General features: G+C 44.0%; 1 protein-coding gene and 1 long non-coding RNA gene across 3 annotated transcripts in view; one reads left to right on the forward strand and one right to left on the reverse strand.

Moving 5' to 3' along the window:
* The window catches only part of LOC125456974 (uncharacterized), a 202,602-nt gene that overhangs the window by 74,909 nt on the left and 108,320 nt on the right, over nt 1-19,373 (reverse strand). For both annotated transcript variants that reach the window (XR_009446130.1, XR_009446129.1), the window contains one exon: nt 18,546-18,624. This is a non-coding gene — a long non-coding RNA (uncharacterized LOC125456974). The remainder of the gene's footprint in view (nt 1-18,545; nt 18,625-19,373) is intronic.
* The window catches only part of ankrd55 (ankyrin repeat domain 55), an 87,177-nt gene that overhangs the window by 55,589 nt on the left and 12,215 nt on the right, over nt 1-19,373 (forward strand). The window contains exons 8-9 of the mRNA XM_059648408.1: nt 7,306-7,473; nt 18,544-19,196. Coding sequence (XP_059504391.1) covers nt 7,306-7,473; nt 18,544-19,196 — 821 coding nt within the window. The remainder of the gene's footprint in view (nt 1-7,305; nt 7,474-18,543; nt 19,197-19,373) is intronic.

A 19,373-nucleotide genomic window follows, 5' to 3' on the forward strand; every position in this document is an offset into this window, starting at 1 on the left:
GTATCGCACTTCCTGCAGTTGCAGGGAAAAGTGCCTTGTGTGGTGGTGCTGGGGTTCAGAATTACTAGTTCAGAGACATTATCACAATGACACCGCCTCTTTGAAACGTTTCACTTTATCAAATACTTTTGCAAGTCCATGCACACCATTTCAATAGCATTAACCTCATCAACCTTGCCTGCTCCTTGATCAAAAACTCAATTAAACAAAATTGGTCCTCAGTTGTGAATTCTAAATCTGGGATAATCTTTTGTTAAGCAAAGGTATTAAAGGATATGGGCCAAAGGTAGGTATATGGAGTTAGACCACAGATCGGCCATGATCTCAGTGAATTGTGGAACAAGCTTATCAGGCAGAATGGCCTACCCCTGTTCATATGTCCTATGAATCTGTGTAGGCTTACTTCAATTAATACATATATGTACAAAGGACTTAACTTTGTTCCAGATTATCGTATCAAAATTTCTTTCCTGAGATTAAACTGACTGGCCTTTAGTTGCTGAATATATTTGAACAAGGACATGACATTTGAAATTCTCAAGACCTTTGCCACCAACTCTATTTCAAAGGAGAATTGTAAATTATGGTTAATGCCACCATAAGGTCCAATATTCTGTCCATATTCTCAATGCAAATTGTTAAACCAAATTAACAGCTCAATTTTAAATTCGGCCAATATTTCTAATACTTGCTCCTTATTAATTTTTAGTTCATGTGGAGTCTCAACTGCATCTGCTTTCGTGTGTCTTTGAAAATATCAAGTTCTTTGGTAAACACAGGTATAAAGTAGTCACTTAGTATCTCAGCTATGTCTTTTGTGTGTTAGTTCTCTTTTTTTATTCACTTGCAGGACATGGACGCTGGTGGTTTGCCGGTATTTTTATTGCCCATCCCTTGCAAAGGTGGCGGTGACCCACATTCTTAAAGCAGTGCAATCCACACGCTGTAGGTTGACCCACAATGCCCTTGAGGATGGAATTCCAGGGTTTTGATGCAGTAAAGAAATGTGATATGTTTCCAAGTCAGAATGGTGAATGGCTTGATGGGGAACTTGAAAGTGGTGGCATTCCCATGAATCTGCTGCACTTATCCTTCTAGATGGAAGTGGTTGTGGATTTCGAAGGTGCTGTCTAAGGATCTTTGGTGAATTCCTACGGTGCATTCTGCAGATAGCATGCTCTGCTGCTATTGAGTGTCTATGGTGAAAGGAGTAAATGCTTGTGAATGTGGTGCCTTTCAAGTGGGCTGCTTTATCGTGGATGGTGTCAAGCTTCTTGGGTGTCGTTGGGCTGCACTATTCCAGGCAAGCGTGGAGTATTCCAATAATATTCACGACTTGTGCCTTGTAAATGGTGGACAGATTTTGGGGGAATCAAGAGATGAGTTACTATATTATTCCTAGCCTCTGATCTGCTCTTGTATCCACTGTGTTTATATGGCATGTCCATATTATCCTTCAGATGAATTTCTGGTCAATAATAACCCCCCGGACGTTGATAGTGGGGGATTAAGTGATGGTAACATGATTGACTGTCAAGAGGCAATGATTTCATTGTCTGTTATTGGTATTGGTAATTGTCTGGAATTTCTGTCACGTGAATGTTACTTGCCATTTGTCAGTCCAAGCCTGGTTATTGCATACCAACATGGACTGCTTCAACATCTGAATGGCTATGGACATTGTGCAATCTTTAGCGAACGCCCCCACTTCTAACTTTATGATGTAGGGAAGATAGATGTTGTGCCTGGAATACTACCTTGAAGAATGCTTGCAGAGATGTCTTGGAGTTGAGGTGACTGATCTCCAACAACCACAATCATCTTCCAATATACAGGGTATGACTCTAACCAGCAGAAAATTTGCCTCCTGATACCCATTGTTTCCAGTTTTGCTTGGGCCCTCATTGATGTCACACTCATTTGAATGCAGCCTTGATGTCAAGGGCTGTCACTCTCGCCTCACCTCTGGAATTCAGCTATTTTATCAATGTTTGAACCACAGCTGTATTGAGGTTAGAAGCTGTATGGCCCTGGCAGAACCCAAACAGGGCATACTGAGCAGGTTAGCTTGAACAGATTAACTTGAGCAGGTTATTGGTGTTCCCTAATTGGCACAACTCCTTTTATCACCATTTTACTATTTATATCCCAATTGAAGACTTTTGGGTTTCTTTTTATGTTAGTTGTTAGTCTCTTTTTGTATTCCTGTTTTGCTGACTTTATTTCTTTTTGACATCCCCTCTGAACATTCAATATTCAGCCAGTTTCTCCCTTCATTACCGAACTGATCATTTAATGCATGTGCTTTTTGTGCTCTTCTCACTTGATAACTCTTTTATCTGGGTTTGGTTACACTAACTTTACACTTCTTATACCTTGTTTTAATTATGGTGGCAGCAGGGTAGGAAATATTTGGACTCCTGAACATGTCTGCTTCTGATTTCCAGGCCTGCTATATCCTTTTTTTCAGTTTTTCCACTTATTATTTTAACGTCAATATTCATCTTGCCTTCTTTTGGTGGCTTCAGTGGGGGAGGGATGTTTCAGGCGGCTGCTGCAACGGCAGTGGCGGTTCCCCATGGCCATTATGGCCACATCTGGTGGAGGTCTGCTTCAGTGTCTTCGGCAGCATGGTCCAGGTTGGCAGCAGCTTTGGCAATGAAGTGGTTTTGGCCTAACATCCAGTAGCCCAGGATTCCCTTGGATTGCTTCTGCAACATCTTCCAACCCTGGATCAGCAACTAGTCGAGTCTTTGGTGAGGCTTCGAGATTCTGCGGAGTCTTGCAACCCAGGATTCCAGCAGCTGGCGTGATCGTCGTCTCCTTCAGTGATGACTTCATCAGCTTTCTCCAGTGGTACTGTTTTCTTAAACTCAGAAGCTATGAACTGAACCTGTGGACTTGGTCTTAATTTTATTTCTTATCCAAGCCTTCTGTTATTCTAGGTGCCATGGTAACGGAGACTTAAACACATTTCAATATTTTATTTTGTACAAAAATAGAGTGACAGTAAATTATTTTTCTATTCTCTATTCTATTCTACCTTGAACTTTCCAGAACCATCTTCTATTTAAAAGGCGACATATTGTTTGAATCCATTTCTTAGCCTATATTTGTTTCCAATTAATCCACATTAGAAAGCTTGTCTTGTTTTTTTTCCCCACAAGTAATCAATATCTTATTAAACTGTGCTAAGAATCTCCTAAATCTTGACCCTTGTTTCCACAGAATCCCTACAGTTTGCAAATGGGTCATTTGGCCCAATGAGTCCACAATGACACTCCAAACAGCAAACCAGTTCCATTCCCCTACCTGAGATGAGATAATGGGAACTGCAGATGCTGGAGAATCTGAGATAACAAAGTGTGGAGCTGGATGAACACAGCAGGCCAAGCAGCATCTTAGGACTACAAAAGCTGATGTTTCGGGCCTAGACCCTTTATCAGAAAAGGGGGATGGGGAGATGGTTCTGAAATAAATAGGGAGAGAGGGGGAGGTGGATTGAAGGTGGACAGAGGAGCAGATAAGTGGAGACGAGACAGGCAAGTTAAAGGGGCAGGGATGGAGCCTGTCGAGGTGAGTATAGGTGGGGAGGTAGGGATGGGATAGGTCAGCCCGGGGAGGACGGACAGGTCAAGGGGGCAGGATGAAGTTAGGAGGTAGGGAATGGAGCTGCGGCTTGAGGTGGGAGGAGGGAACAGGTGAGAAGAAGAACAGGTTAGGGAGGCGGGGACAAGCTGGGCTGGTTTTGGGATGCAGTGGGGGGTACGGGGAGATTTTGAAGCCTGTGAAATCCACATTGGTACCATTCAGGCTGCAGGGGTCCCAAGCGGAATATGAGTTGCTGTTCCTGCAACCTTCGGGTGGCATCATTGTGGCACTGCAGGAGGCCCAGGAATGGAGGCGCAGTTGTAGTATGGCACACTGACCTTTACATTGCTGAGGCCAGATACCAACTCTGCGACACCTCCTCCTACTGTCTCCTGGATCACAAGGGAGGCGCAGTTGTAGTATGGCACACTGACCTTTGCATTGCTGAGGCCAGACGCCAACTCTCCAACACCCCCTCCCACCACCCCCTGGATCATGACTCCACGACCGAGCACCAAACCATCATCTCCCAAACCATCCACTACCTCATCACCGACCTGCCACCCACACCGTCCAACCTCATTGTTCCCCAACCCCACACCATGCGCTTCTATCTCCTTCCCAAAATCCACAAACCTGCATGCCCTGGTCGACCCATTGTCTCCGCCTGCTCCTACCCAACCGAACTCATCTCCACCAATCTGGACTCCATTTTCTCCCCCATGGTCCAGGAACTCCCTACCCCATCCGTGACACCACCCACGCCCTCCGCCTCCTCCAGAATTTCTAATTCCCCGGTCCCCAACACCACTTTTTCACCATGGGCATCTAGTCCCCATACACCTGCATTCCCCATGCAGGTGGCCTAATGGCCCTCCACTTCGTCCTGTCCCGCAGGGCCCGACCAGTCCCACTCCGCCGACACCCTCATCCGCCTAGCCGAACTCGTCCTCACCCTCAACAACTTCTCTTTTGATTCCTCCCACTTCCAACAGACAAAGGGGGTGGCCATGGGTACCCGCATGGGCCCAAGCTATGCCTGCCTCTTTGTAGGTTACATGGAACAGTCCCTCTTCTGTACCTACACTGGCCCTAAACCCCACCTCTTCCTCCGTTACATCGATAACTGTATCGGCGCTGCCTCATGCTCGCAAGAGGAGCTCGAACAGTTCACCCACTTCACTAACACCTCCCACCCCAACCTCAAGTTCACATGGACCATCTCCAACACATCCCTCCCCTTTCTGGACCTCTCTGTCTTCATCTCAGGCAACCACCAAGCAACCGATATCCATTTCAAGTCGACCGACTCCCACAGCTATCTGGAATACACCTCCTCTCACGCAACTTCCTGTAAAAATTCCATCCCTTATTCCTAATTCCATCGCCTCTGCTGCATCTGCTCCCAGGATGAGGCATTCCACTCCCGTACATCCCAGATGTCCTCGATCTTCAAGGGCTGCAACATCCCACCCCAACCCGCAGTGGTTGAGAATGCCCTCGACTGTGTCTCCTGCATTTTCCGTACCTCATCCCTCACAGCCTGTCCCCACAATAACCGCCAAAAAAGAGAATCCCCCTCGTCCTCACATACCACCCCACCAAACTCCGTATACAACACATCATCCTCCAACACTTCCGCCATCTATAATCTGACCCCACCACCAAAGACATTTTTCCATCCCCACTCTTGTCTGCCTTCTGGAAAGGCCACTCTGTCCGGGACTCCCTTGTCCGCTCCACACTCCCATCCAACCCCACCAACCCGGCACTTTGCCCTGCAACCGCAGGAAGTGCTACACTTGCCCCCACACCTCCTCCCTCACCCCCATCCCAGGCCCCAAGATGACTTTCCACATCAAGCAGATGTTCACCTGCACATTTGCTAATGTGGTATACTGTATCCATTGTACCCATTGTGGCTTCCTCTACACTGGGGAAACGAAGCGGAGGTTTGGGGACCGCTTTGCAGAACACCTCCGCTCGGTTCACAACAAACAACTGCACCTCCCAGTTGCGAACAATTTCAGTTCCCCCTTACATTCTTTAGACGACATGTCCATCCTGGGCTTCTTGCAGTGCCACAATGATGCCCCCTGAAGGTTGCAGGAACAGCAGCTCATATTCCACTTGGGAACCCTGCACCCCAATGGTATCAATGTGGATTTCACAAGCTTCAAAATCTCCCCTCCTCTCACTGCATCCCAAAACCAGCCCAGCTCATCCCCGCCTCCCTAACCTGTTCTTCCTCTCATCCATCCCCTCCTCCCACCTCAAGCCACATCTCCATTCCCTAGCTCCTAACATCATCCCGCCCCCTTGACCTGTCGGTCCTGCCCAGACTGACCTATCCCCTCCCTACCTCCCCACCTATACTCACCTCTACTGGCTCCATCCCCAGCCCTTTAACTTGTCTGTCTCCTCTCCACCTATCTTCTCCTCTATCCACCTTCGAGCCACCTCCCCCTCTCTCCGTATTTATTTCAGAACCCTCTAGCCATCCCCCCTTTCTGATGAAGGGTCTAGGCCCGAAATGTCAGCTTTTGTGCTCCTAAGATGCTGCTTGACCTGCTGTGTTCATTCAGCCAACACTTTGTTATCTCCCATTCCCCTCCCTTATTCCTAATCCCTATAACCCTGCATTTCCCACTGCTAATGCACTTAATCTATACATCTTTGGGTAGATTAGCTTGGCCAATCTACCCAACTTGCACATCTTTGGACTGTGAAAGGAAACTAGAGCACCTGGCAGAAACCCACATGGACACAAGGAGAACATGCAAACGCCACACACAGCCACCTGAGGTTGAAATTGAACCCGTGTTCCTGGCACTGTGAGATAGCAGTGCTAACCCCTGAGCCCCATGTCTCCCTTCATTCCCTGGAAATAGATCCAGCAATGCCTCCCTTTTTCGTGACTGCCTATTATGCAGTGCGCAAATTATCTAGAAAATTCTTCTGAACACATTTCCAAATTTTCCCTTGTAATTACTGTAAGACCCCATGAGAATTAATCTAAAGTCTTTGCATTTCTCTGTAATTGCCTTACAAATTTGTCCCACCATTTTTCAAACACCAGTTCGTGGGCACCCTGTAGGTATATCCATCATATCTAAGTACTAAGCAAATATATTCTGTCCTTTACCTCCAGGATATTCTCTCTCCAGCACTTATTCTATATATTAGCCTTAGTAAATATTGCTACCCCTTGTGTCAGGGATACTTAATAGCCAGTTCCCTCTTCATTCTGATGTTGAGGTCCTGAAAACCACTAAAAAATTAATCCCTTCAGATCTGAGGAACGCTGCACCTTAGAAGTGCCATCGTTTTGGATTCCGGGTCCTGTTCTAAGAAATGCTGCACCTTAGAAGTACCATTCTTTTGGATTCTGAGTCCAATGGGTCTGTGCTAATGTCAGTACCTTGTACGTATTGCATTATCGTAAATGCAGTCGTTTTCAAGTCTTTAGTAGTTGGCTGAAAAGTAACTCGAATTTCCAACTTCTCCTCACAACTCAGAACAAAGTTGTATCTTATTGTGAAAGCTTTATTTATCACTTTATTTTTTCCAAGAAATTTTTCCCATGTAACTTTTCTAATGTGTGAACTGAAGTACCTGATGACTGGCTGTTACTGTGCAATAAGCTAATGCCAGAAAAAGTTTTACTGGCTGTATTCAAATGTAACAATATTTTAACTTGTTCATTTTTTTTAGGACACCTCTTCACTGGGCTGCAGCAGCAGGGAAAGCAGATTGTGTACAGTCATTGATGCAGCTGGGGGTGGACAGCAGTCCAAGGGACATCAATGAAAACACTCCTCTAACATATGCAATGTACTGTGGGCACACAGCATGTATCAAACTGTTCTCAAAGGAAACTAGGTAGGTTTCACAAAAAGCTGTCAATTATTTATGAGAAAAGAATGTTGGATAAAAATAACAACTTAAAGAACAACTTTTGTTGGAATTGGAGCCTTCATACATTTTTTGTGCTTGTAATTAAAATGCAGTTATTAGCATCACATAATTCCAGGTCAATTTACCACTCCACCTTAGCAATGAGACTTAAGCCATTTTTCACATAAGCCAATTAATGTGGTACAAATTAGTATGATGGCTTTATCCTGTGAATTTTAACGGCAAGGAATTTGTTTGAGCATCTCTTAACAACTATGCATGTCCAAAAACAATAATTTTGAGAACCGCTTATGAGAGAAAATGTGGATTTTTTTAAAAAATAAAAATTAGGGAAGTAAATATATTTAAAGTACAATCACGACAGTAAAAGCAAAATAAACTGCTTGACAGAGAACATGGTATTCCCAATTCCTAGCCTGAATTACAAACCTGACCACTGAAGAATAGGAAATATTGGTGGCAAGATGTTGTGATTTGTCACATGGAACATTAAGCTAATGTTCGTCTGCAAAGAATCCCAGGGCATTATTTAAAATGAAGTGCAGAGGAATTTTGATATTTGATATTCCAGCTGATGTTCTTCCCTCAATCAACACTACCAAAAAGATTGATTGACCCGAGATGCAGATTAACGTCAAAGGAGAGTGATTCAATGCTGAATTTACCACATAGAATCATTTTGATACTGAGACAGCCATTCAACCCATCGTGTCCATGCTGACAGAGTGCAGCAGCAATCCAACTGCTGCCACATCCCTGCCTTTCCCCAAAGCCTTGCATTGTTTTCCTCTTTAGATAATGACTCCATTGTCTTTTTTATTAGAACATAGAACATTACAGCACAGTACAGGCCCTTCAGCCCTCGATGTTGTGCTGACCTGTCATACCAATCTGAAGCCCATCCAACCTATACTATTCCATGTACGTCCATATTTTATTGCTTCGTCTGAACCTGCCTCTAATACACACACATGCGAGTGCATTACAGATCTTAACCATTTGTTGCATGAAAAGTTCCTTGTCATTTCATTATTGCTTCTATTGCTAGCGAAATTATGTCTGTGCCCCACTATTCTTGAACATTCCACTAATTTGCCCTCCCATTGAGGGAAGACGATGGTCCAGTGGTATATCATAGAATCCCTACAGTGTGATACCAGGCCCTTCAGCCCAACAAGCCCACACCAACCCTCAGAGCATCCCACCCAGACCCATTCCCCTGTAACCCAACTAACCTACACATCCTCGAACTCTGGGCAATTTAGAATGGCCAATTCACTTAGCCTGCACATCTTTGGACTGTGGGAAGAAACCAGAGCACCTGAAGGAAACCCACGTAGACATGGGGAGAATGTGCCAACTCCACACAGACAGTCGCTCAAGGGTGGAATCAAACCGGAGTTCCTGGCAATGTGAGGTAGCAGTGCTAACTACTGAGCCACCGTGCTGCCCTATTAATCCAGAAACCCAGCTAATGTTTCTGAGGAAGGATCTTCACCTGAAATGTCAACTTTCCTGCTCCTCTGATGCTACTTGGCCTGCTGTGTTCATCCAGCTTCACACCGTGTTATCTCAGATTTTCCAGCATCGGCAGTTCCTACTATCTCTGTAATAATGTTCTGGGGACCCAGGTTCAAATCCACAATATTTATATGGATAGTCCAGTTCAGTTTCTGGTCAATAGTAATTCTAAGGATGATGACAGCAGTAGAGTCAACAATGGCAATGCCGATCATTTTCAAAGGGGCACTGGTGGATTCTCTTTGCTGTAGATAGTCATCTCCTGGCACTGTGTGGCGGGCAAGTTATTTGTCATTTGTCAGTAATACAAAATAACATGAAACAGCAACACAGGAACAAAATCTCTGGAAAAATTGTCTGGAATTAAGGATCTACTAATCCCCATGAAATCATTGCTGATTGTCAGAAAAACCCATCTGGTTCATCAATGTCCTTCAGGGAAGGAAATCTGCCATCCTTGCCCGGTCTGGCCTACATGTGATGCCAGACCCATAGCAATGTGGTTGACTCTCAATTGCTCTCCGAAATGGCCTTGCAAGTCAATCAGTTGTACAAATCACTACAAAGCCTCAAAGAAATGAAACCGGACAGATCACCTGGCACCAGAAACGACAATGGCAAAAACAGCCCTCTTGACCCTGCAAAGTCCTCGTCACTAACATCTAGGGGTTAGTGCCAAAGTTGGGAGAGCTGTCTCATTGCCTAGGCAACAGCCTGATAAAGCCATACTCACAGAATCATACCTTCCAGGCTTCACCATCACCATCCCTGGATATGTCCTGTCCCATTGGCAGGACAGACCGAGCAGAGGTAGACAGTGGTATACAGTTACAAGGGTGTTGCTCTGGGAGTCCTCAACATTGACTGTGGACCCCATGAAGTCTCATGGCTTCAGGTTAAACATGGGCAAGGAAATCTCCTGCTGATTACCACATACCATCTTCCTTCAGCTGATGAATCAGTGCTCCTCAATGTTGAACAACACTTAGAGGAAGCACTGAGGATAGAAAGGACACAAAACGTACACTGGGTGGGATATTTCAATGTCAACAAGCAAGAGTGGCTTGGCAACAGTACTACTGATTGAGCTGGTTTGGTCCTAACGAACATAGCTGCTAGACTAGGTCTGTGGCAGGTGGTGAGAGAACCAACAATAGAGAAAAACATACTTGACTTCATCTTTACTAAACTACCAGCTGCAGCTGCATCTGTCCATGACAGTATCGATAAGAGTGACCATCACACAATCCTTGTGGAGATGAAGTCCTGCCTTCACATTGAGAATAACTTCCATCATGTTGTGTGGCCCTATCACCGTGCTAAATGGGACAGACTTCACACAGATCTAGCAATTTAAGACTGGGCATTCATGAGGCGCTGTGGGCCATCAACAGCAGCAGAGTTGGACTCCAACACAATCTATAACCTCATGGCCCGGCATATCCCCCACTCAACCATTACAATCAAGCCAGAGAGTCAACCCTGGTTCAATGGAAAAGTGCAGGCGGACACACCAGGAGCAGCACCAGGCATACCTGAAGATGAGGTATCAACCTGGAGAAGTCACCAAACAGGAGTACTGGCATGCCAAACAGCGAAAGCAACAAGTGATAGACAGAGCTAAACGATCCACAACCAATGGATCAGATCTGAGCTCTGCAGTCCTGCCACATCCAATTGTGGATGGTGGTGGACAAATAAACAACTCACTAGAGGAGGTGGCTCCACAAATATCCCCATCCTCAATGATGGAAGAGCCCAGCACATTAGTGCAAAAGTTAAGGCTGAAGCATTTGCAGCAATCTTCAGCCAGAAGTGCTGAGTGGATGATCTATCTCAGCCTACTCCAGTTGTTTCCAGCATTACAAATACTAGTCTTCAGCCAGTTCAGTTCACTCCATGTGATATCAAAAAACAGTTGGAGGCACTGGATACTGCAAAGACTACAGGCCCTGACAACATTCAGCAACACTGTAGCAACACTAGTAGTGAAGACTTGCGTTCTGGAACTTGCTGCTCCCATTGCCAAGCTGTTTAGGTGCAGTTACAACACTAGTATTTACCTCACAACATGGAAAATTGCCCAAGTATGTCCTGTACACAAAAAGCAGGACAAATCCAACCCAGCCAATTACCACCCCATCAGTATACTCTCAATCACCAATAATGTGATGGAAGGTGCCAGCAACAGTGCTATCAAACAGCACCTGCTCAGAAATAACCTGCTCAGTCATGTCCAGTTTGGGTTCTACCAGGGCCACTCAGCTCCTGAACTCATTACAGCCTTGGTTCAAACATGGACAAAAGAGCTGAATTCCAGAGGTGAGGTGAGAGTGACAGCCCTTGATATCAAGGCTGCATTCAACCAAGTGTGGCATCAAGGAGCCTTCGCAAAACTGGAATCAATGGGTATCGGGGGCACACTCTCTAATGATTGGAGTCATACCTGACACAAAGGAAGATGGTTGTGGTTGTTGGAGGTCAATCATCTCAGCTCCAGGACATCTCTGCATGACTTCCTCAGGGTAGTGTCCTAGGGCCAGCCATCTTCTGCTGCTTCATAAATGACTTTCCCTCTATCATAAGGTGAACAGTGGGGATGTTTGTCGATGATTGCACAATGTTTAGCACCATTCATGACTCCACAGATGCTGAAGCAGTCCACGTTCAAATGCAACAAGATCTGGACATTATCCAGGCTTGGGCTGACAAAATGGCAAGTGATATTTGTGCCATACCAATGCCAGGCTAGGACCATTACCAGTAAGAGACAATCTAACCACCATCCCTTGACATTCAATAGTGTTACCATCACTGAATCCCCTCATATCAATATCCTAGGTGTTATCATTCACCAGAAACTCAACTGGTCTCACAACATAAACACAATGGCTACAAGAGCAGACCAAAAGCTATGAATGCTGCGGCGAATAACTCACCTCCTGACACCTCAAAGCCTGTCCACCATCGATAAGGCACAAGCCAGGAGTGTGATGGAATACTCCCCACTTGCCTGGAGGAGTGCAACTCCAACAACACTCAAGAAACTTGACACCCCGCATGACAAAGCAGCCCGCTTGATTGGCACTACATCTACAAATATCCACTCACTCCACCAGCAATGCTCAGTAGTGGGTGTGTACTAGCTACAAGATACACTGCAGAAATTCACCAAAATCCTCAACACGGCACCTTTCAAATCCACAACCACTTCCATTCAGGGCAAGAGCATCAGTCATGCGGGAACACCACCACCTGCAAGTTCCCCTCTAAGCCACTCACCATCCTGACTTGGAAATTTGTTGTTACTTCACTGTTTCTGGGTCAAAATCCTGGAATTCCCTTTCTAGTAGCACTGTGTGTCATCCCACAACAGGTGGGCTGTAGCGGCTCAAGAAGCCAGCTCACCACCACCTTCTCAAGGGTAACTAGGGATTGGCAAGAAATGCTGGCCAGCCAGCGACACTCACATCCCACAAATGAATAGAGAAAAAAAAATGGATTAGTTTCCTGTTGTCTACTCTCTCCAACCTCCTTATGATTTTCTGTGTTTCTGATTTTCGATACCGTTTTACAAATTTCTCCTCAAAATTTTCAAATAGAACAGTTCCAGCTTCTGCAATGTTACTTAAGTTCCTGCTCCCTAGACCATTCTCAAGAATCTTTTCTGCACCCTTTCTAATGTATTCACATCCTCCCTAAAGTGTTTTGTTCAGAACATAGTTTTATTTGTTCACGTGATATAGGTGTGGATGGTTAGGCCAGCATTTATTGCCCATTCTTAATTGCCCTCAAGGAACTGATAGGAAGTGATTTCTTGAGATGGTGCAGTCCATAGGGTACGTGTACACTCACAGTGCTGTTAGGAAGGGGGTGCTACATTTTAACCCCCCGCAGTAAAGGAATACTATATAGTTCCAAGTTGGAGTGGTTTGGTGCTTACAGAGGAACCTGCAGGTGCTGATGCTCAAATGCACATGAAGCCCTTGTCTTTTTGGGAGGCAGAGTTTGCAGTTCAAATGATGGTGACAAGGGAGACATGGTGCAGTCCATCTTGTAGATGATATACTCTGCTGTCACTGTGTATTAGTAGTGGAGGGAATGAACACTGAAGATGGTACCAGTTAACTGAGTTGTTTTGTCCTGGATGGTGTCAAGTTTTTAGAGTATTGTTGGTGCTGCACTCATTCAGACAAGTTCAGAGTATTCCAACAAACCCCGACTAATGGCTTAATGATAGTGGCCAGGCTTTGGGGAGTCAAATGAATTACTCACTCTAGAATTCATAGCCTCTAATCAATCTCAATATTTATGTGACTGGTCCAGTTCAATTTCTGATCGATGATAGTCCCCAGGAGGTTGATTGTGGAGATTCAGTAATGGTAATGCCATTGTATGTCAAGCGATTATGGTTGAATTCTCTCTTGTTTGTGATAGCCATTGCCTGGCATGTTATATAGTCCAAATGTTAGTTGTCATTAAATAACCAAACACTGAATATTGTGCAGTTCTAGCTGCAAATAAATACAGATTGCTTTGCTATATGAGGAATTATGACCAATGCTGAACATTGCACAATCAGCAGGAAACAACCCAATTCTGACCTTATGACAGAAGGAGGCGTCATTGAGGAAGTAGTGGTCTAGGACAATACCCTAAGGAATGCTTTACAAATAATGCCCTGTGGTTTAGATGACTGAGGTTCGACAACTATAACCATCATCTTTTGTGCAATATATGACTCCAACCACATTTCTCCCTTATTCCAGTTGACTCTAGGGCATCTTGATGCTATGCTCAGTCAAATTCTGCCTTAGTGTCAACTGCAGTCACTCTCACTTCACTTCTGGAGTTTCAGGTCTCTTGTTTACTTTTGGATTAAGACTGTGGTGAGCTCAAGACCTTATTGGCCTTGGTGGTGCCCAAATTGAGTGTAAGTGAGCAGTTTGTTGCTGGCCAAGTTCCACTTGATATTACTGTCAATGGCTTCTTCAATCATATTGTCGATAGTCAAGAATAAACTGGTGGGGCAGTAATTGGTCAGATTAGATACTCCTGCTTTTTGCAAACAGGACATACCTGGACATTCTTCATGTTAATAAGTGGGTGCCAGTGTTGTAGCTATACATAAACAGCTTGGCTAGGGGTACGATAATTCTGGAGCATAAGTTACATTTTTTGTCATATCAGGTGCCTTCAGTCACAGACTCACAGAATCATACACCACAGAAATAGATCTTTCGGTCAATGTGTCATGCTAACCAAGTTTTCCAAACTAAACAAGTCCCATTTGCCTGCATTTGGCCCATTTACCTTTAAATCTTTCCTATTCATGTACCTGTCCAAATGTCCTTCAAATGTTGTAATGGTACCCGTCTCGACCACTTCCTCTAGAAGTTCATTCCACATATTTGTCCCTCAAGTCCTTTTTAAATATTTCTCCTCTCAACTTAAAATAATTCTGTCTAGTTTGTAACTTCCTTATCCTAGAGAAAATACCTTTTGTTATTCACCTTATCTATGCCCTCTACGTTTCACAAACCTTGAGAATGTCACCCCTCAATCTCCTATGCTCCAATGAAGAAAAGTCCCAGTCTATTCAGCCTCTCCTTATAACTCAAACCCTCTCGTCACTACAATAGCCTGGTAAATCTTTTTTGACCCCAATACAATTTAATAATATCCTTCCAATAGCAGGGCAACCAGGAATGTACACAGGACACCAAAATATCCTGCACAACCACAACATGACATCCCAACTCCTGTATTCAGTGGTTTAGGCAACGAAAGCAACTATGCCAAACGCCTTCTTTACCTCTGTTCTGCCTGTGACACAACTCTCAATGAACTACGTACCTCAACCGCAGGTCTCTCTGTTTGACAACACTCTCCAGGGCCCTTACCATTACCAGTCCTGCCCTTGTTCAGTGATTTCTGATATCACACTAATTTAGTCCAATCAACTGAGGACTGTGATGCTGGGCCATCAGGGGGAGGTCAAAATGAATCATCCACTCAGCACTTTCGGCTGAAGATGGAAGCAAATACCACAGCCTTGTCTTTTGCAATGCTGTGCTGGGCTCTCTGTGTTGAGAATGAAGATATCTAGACAGCTTCCTGAAGAAGGGTCCTGACTGGATATGTCAACTTTCCTGCTCCTCTGATGCTGCCTAGCCTGGTGTGTCCCTCCAGCTCCACACTGTTATCAGCTTCCTCTTCTTGTTGGTTGTTCATTTGTTCATACAACTCCTGGCTGAATGAGACAAACTGCAGTGCTTAGATCGAGTTTGTTAGTTGTGGTACTCATTTGCCTTTTAAATTGCATGTGGCTTCCACTGTTCAACTTGCAAAACCATCACTTGTGAATTTACTTATTTTCAACTTCTCTTTGTCTTTCTGAGACCCAAAATTAGGACACCTAAAGACAATGTAGTCATTAATAAATCTAATAGAAAAACAATGTGTTTTATACAGAGTTAATATAATTGCTTGCTATGTTATTCTGTGCATTGCTTTTGATAAATTCCAGATACTACATGCCTTCTTAACCCCACTATCAACCTGTCCTGTCACTTTCAATGAGTTATGAACATATACATCCAGGTCTTTCTCCTCTGGAACTTCCTCAGGAATTGCACCCTTTAATTTGTGTCTTTTTTTTATTTATCCAATCAAAATTAAATCACTTCCCACACCTTGATAGCAAAATTCACTTATCGTTTTCCCATTCCCCCAATCTAACTGTGTCCTCTTGAAATTCTACACTATCCTCTTCACAGTTCAAAATAGTTCCAAGTTTTAGAACGTAGAATGGTACAGCACAGTACATGCCCTTTGGCCCACGTTGTTGTGCCAACCTATTATCCTACTAAGATCAAACTACCTGCATACCCTACATTTTACTATCATCCATGTGTCTGTTAAAGAGTCGCTTAAATGTCTCGAATGTATCTGATTCCACTACCAACGCCGGCAATGCATTCCACACACCCACCACACACCACTGTCTGTGTAAAGAACCTACCTCTGACACCTCCCCTATACCTTCCTCCAATCGCCTTAAAATTATGCCCCCTCATAGTCATTTCCACCCTGGGAAAAAGTCTCTGGATATCCACTCTTTTCTGTGTCTCTCATCATCTTGTACACCTCCATCAAGTCACCTCTCATCTTTCTTCACTCCAATGAGAAAAGCCCTAGCCTCCTCAACCTTTCCTCATAAGCCCTACCCTCCAGTCCAGGCAGCATCCTGGTAAATCTCCTCTACACCCTCTCTAAAGCTTCCACATTCTTTCTATAATGAGGCACCAGACCTGAACACAATATTCCAAGTGTGGTCTAACCAGGGTTTTATACAGCTGCGGCATAACCTCGCAGCTCTTAAACTCAATTCCCCTGCCAATGAAAGGCAACACACCATTCGCCATCTTAACAACCTTATCAACTTGGGTGGCGACTTTGAGGGAGCTATGGACGTGGATCCCAACATCCCTGTGTTCCTCCACACTGCTGAGAATCCTACCATTAACCCTGTATTCTGCATTCAAATTCGACCTTCCAAAATGAATCACTTCACACTTTTCTGGGTTGAATTCTCACTGCCACTTCTTTGCCCAGCTCTGCATCCTGTTAATGTTCCATTGCAACCTGCAACAGCTCTCCAACACTATCCACAACTCCACGAACTTTCGTGTCACTGGCAAACTTTTTAACCCACCCTTCCACTTCCTCATCCAAGTCATTTGTAAAGATCACAAAGAGCAAAGGTCCCAGAATAGATCCCTGTGGAACACCACTGGTCACCGAGCTCCAGGTTGAATAGTTGCCATCTACTACCACCCTCAATCTTCTATTGGACAGCCAGTTTTATATCTAGACAGCCAAATTTCCACAAATCCCATGCCTCCTTACTTTCTACCATGGGGAACCTTATCAAATGCCTGTCTAAAATCTATATACACCACATCCACTGCTCTGCCTTCATCAATGTGTTTTGTCACATCCTCAAAGAATTCAATAAAGCTTGTGGGGCATGACCTGCCCCTCACAAAGCCATGCTGACTATTTCTAATCAAACTGCGCTTTTCCAAATAGTCATAGATACTATCTCTCAGAATCCTCTGCAATAATTTGACCACCACAGAAGTAAGACTGACAGGTCTGTAATTCCCGGGATAATCTCTATTCCCTTTCTTGAACAAGGGAATAATATTTGCCACCCTCCAATCATCTGGTACTACTGCAGTGGACAGTGAGGACAAAAAGAGCATCACCAAAGGCGTAGTAATCTCTTCCCTCACTTCTCGTAGCAACATTGGGTATATTCCGTCTGGTCCAGAGGACTTATCAGTCCTCATGTTTTTCAAAATTTCCAGCACATCCTCCTTCCTAACATCAACCTGTTTGAGCATATCAGCCTGTTTCATGCTGTCCTCACAAACTACAAGATCCCTCTCACTGGTGAATACTGAAGCAAAGTATTCATTAAGGACTTCCCCGACCTCCTCTGACTCCATGCACGTTCCCTCCACTATCCCTGACATTGGTCCTGTCCATCGTGGCCAGTGGGTCTTTGATTCAGGTGAGCAGTTGTTGTAGGGTTGATGTGGGTTTGTGTGCTACTCTAATGCCCAGTAGGTGGATTGTGCTTAGTTCCGATGTGTTCCTGATGTCAGGTAGCATGATGAGTGTGTCGGGCCATGTAGTATCTTCCTGGTGTCGTTAGTGTAATAGGCATCTTCTGACCCAGTTTTTCAGATATCCATTGTCCTTGAATACCTGGAAGAGGTACTCTTCTTCTTCACAGTATAGCTCCATGCTGCTGCAGTGTGTTTTTGCCCATTTCAGTACTGTTTAAGTACTGTTGTACTTGTATTAAATGAAATTGCTGTAAAGCAGTAACAAAATAACTGAAACAAAAACGTAAATTAAACACTGGTCTTCTATGCTGGAAACTCCCCATGTTGGGAGTTCCAACTCAGCTTTAAGTAACAATCAATCAAACTACTTGGCAGGAAGTCAGTTCTCAGCTAATTCTCTTCAGAGAATATCTCAGAATCGCAAAGTCTCTCATCTTATTAGGTGAGATGAGTGTCAATGTGTGATATTCAGCCAATAGACGAAAAGATCATGGCAGATAGCTTTAACCCAAGGTGAAGAACACTGGTATAGAAATAGGTAGTACAGATGGGCATATGAAAGACCTTTTGGTATAGATGGCACCTGGCAATCTATGATAAGCCGTGTGTAAGATGAAAATTTGATTTTTATGAAAAAATAGTATAGTTCTTAACACTCATAAATAACAGGCTATTAAAATGTAGAACTGGAGACAGTTATGAATCTGTAAAATGTAACTAGTGTCTTTTGTTCATTGACAAATATACAAAATACTTTTAAAATGACAAATCAATGTAACATTTAAAACAATGTACATTTTGCATTTTAAATATTAATCATTTGTGAAAATCTTGACCAACATTTGTCTTGATTTCAATTTTTTTTTAAACACAGACCTGAGCCTGTTCGACAGCAATCTTCCCAAAACAACAAGAAGAAAGAAGGGCGCTTCAGTGTGTTGAACCAACTATTCTCCTGTAAAAAGAAAAAGGATGAGCAAAACAGTACACAGAAAGATAAAAACAAGGATAAATGCCTAACAGATGAAACTTCTGAAGTTGATGATATTATAACCACCTTTGATTCTATCATGGATTGTAACAATAGTGAGGCTTTGGAGGAACAGACAGAGGAGCACAGACTCACAGAAACACCTGCAGAGCTGGCAACTCGGAAACGGCAGTCATCAGACAGAAGACAAAAGGTTTATAAAAGTCTTCCCCCAATACGGACACGAAGCCTCCCACCACTAACCTTGTTTATAAATTCCCCTTGCATGGTTCAGAATGCAAACAGTAAGTCTAGTCCACACCACTTTGCGCGCCGGTCTCAAAAAAGCCGCAGTGAACATGACTTGTTTGAGAACAGGACTAGCTCTCAGAAACATTTGGATAGTCCATGGGCCAAAGGCACAAATCACATTTTACCCCATAAAGCATGGACTACTCCTCCACCAAAGCTGCTGGAAGTTTTCCTGCAAGAAAGAGCCAAACATTTGGGACTCTCACAACATACTACTCTTCCCTGCTTACAGAATAACCTTCAAGGTAACTTTCAAAATGTTCAAAACAGACAGCAAAGTTGTATAACTAATGGATACAAGTTAAAGGGGGCTAAATTCAATAGGCACTGAACCGGGACCAGGGATTGTAACATATATGAATGCTGTTGACTGTTTCTGTTGACTGAAATGTGCAGCAAGTCAAATTAATGCTTCCCATTCA

This window comes from Stegostoma tigrinum, chromosome 1 (genome assembly GCF_030684315.1).
Source record: "Stegostoma tigrinum isolate sSteTig4 chromosome 1, sSteTig4.hap1, whole genome shotgun sequence".
Classification (NCBI taxonomy): domain Eukaryota; kingdom Metazoa; phylum Chordata; class Chondrichthyes; order Orectolobiformes; family Stegostomatidae; genus Stegostoma; species Stegostoma tigrinum.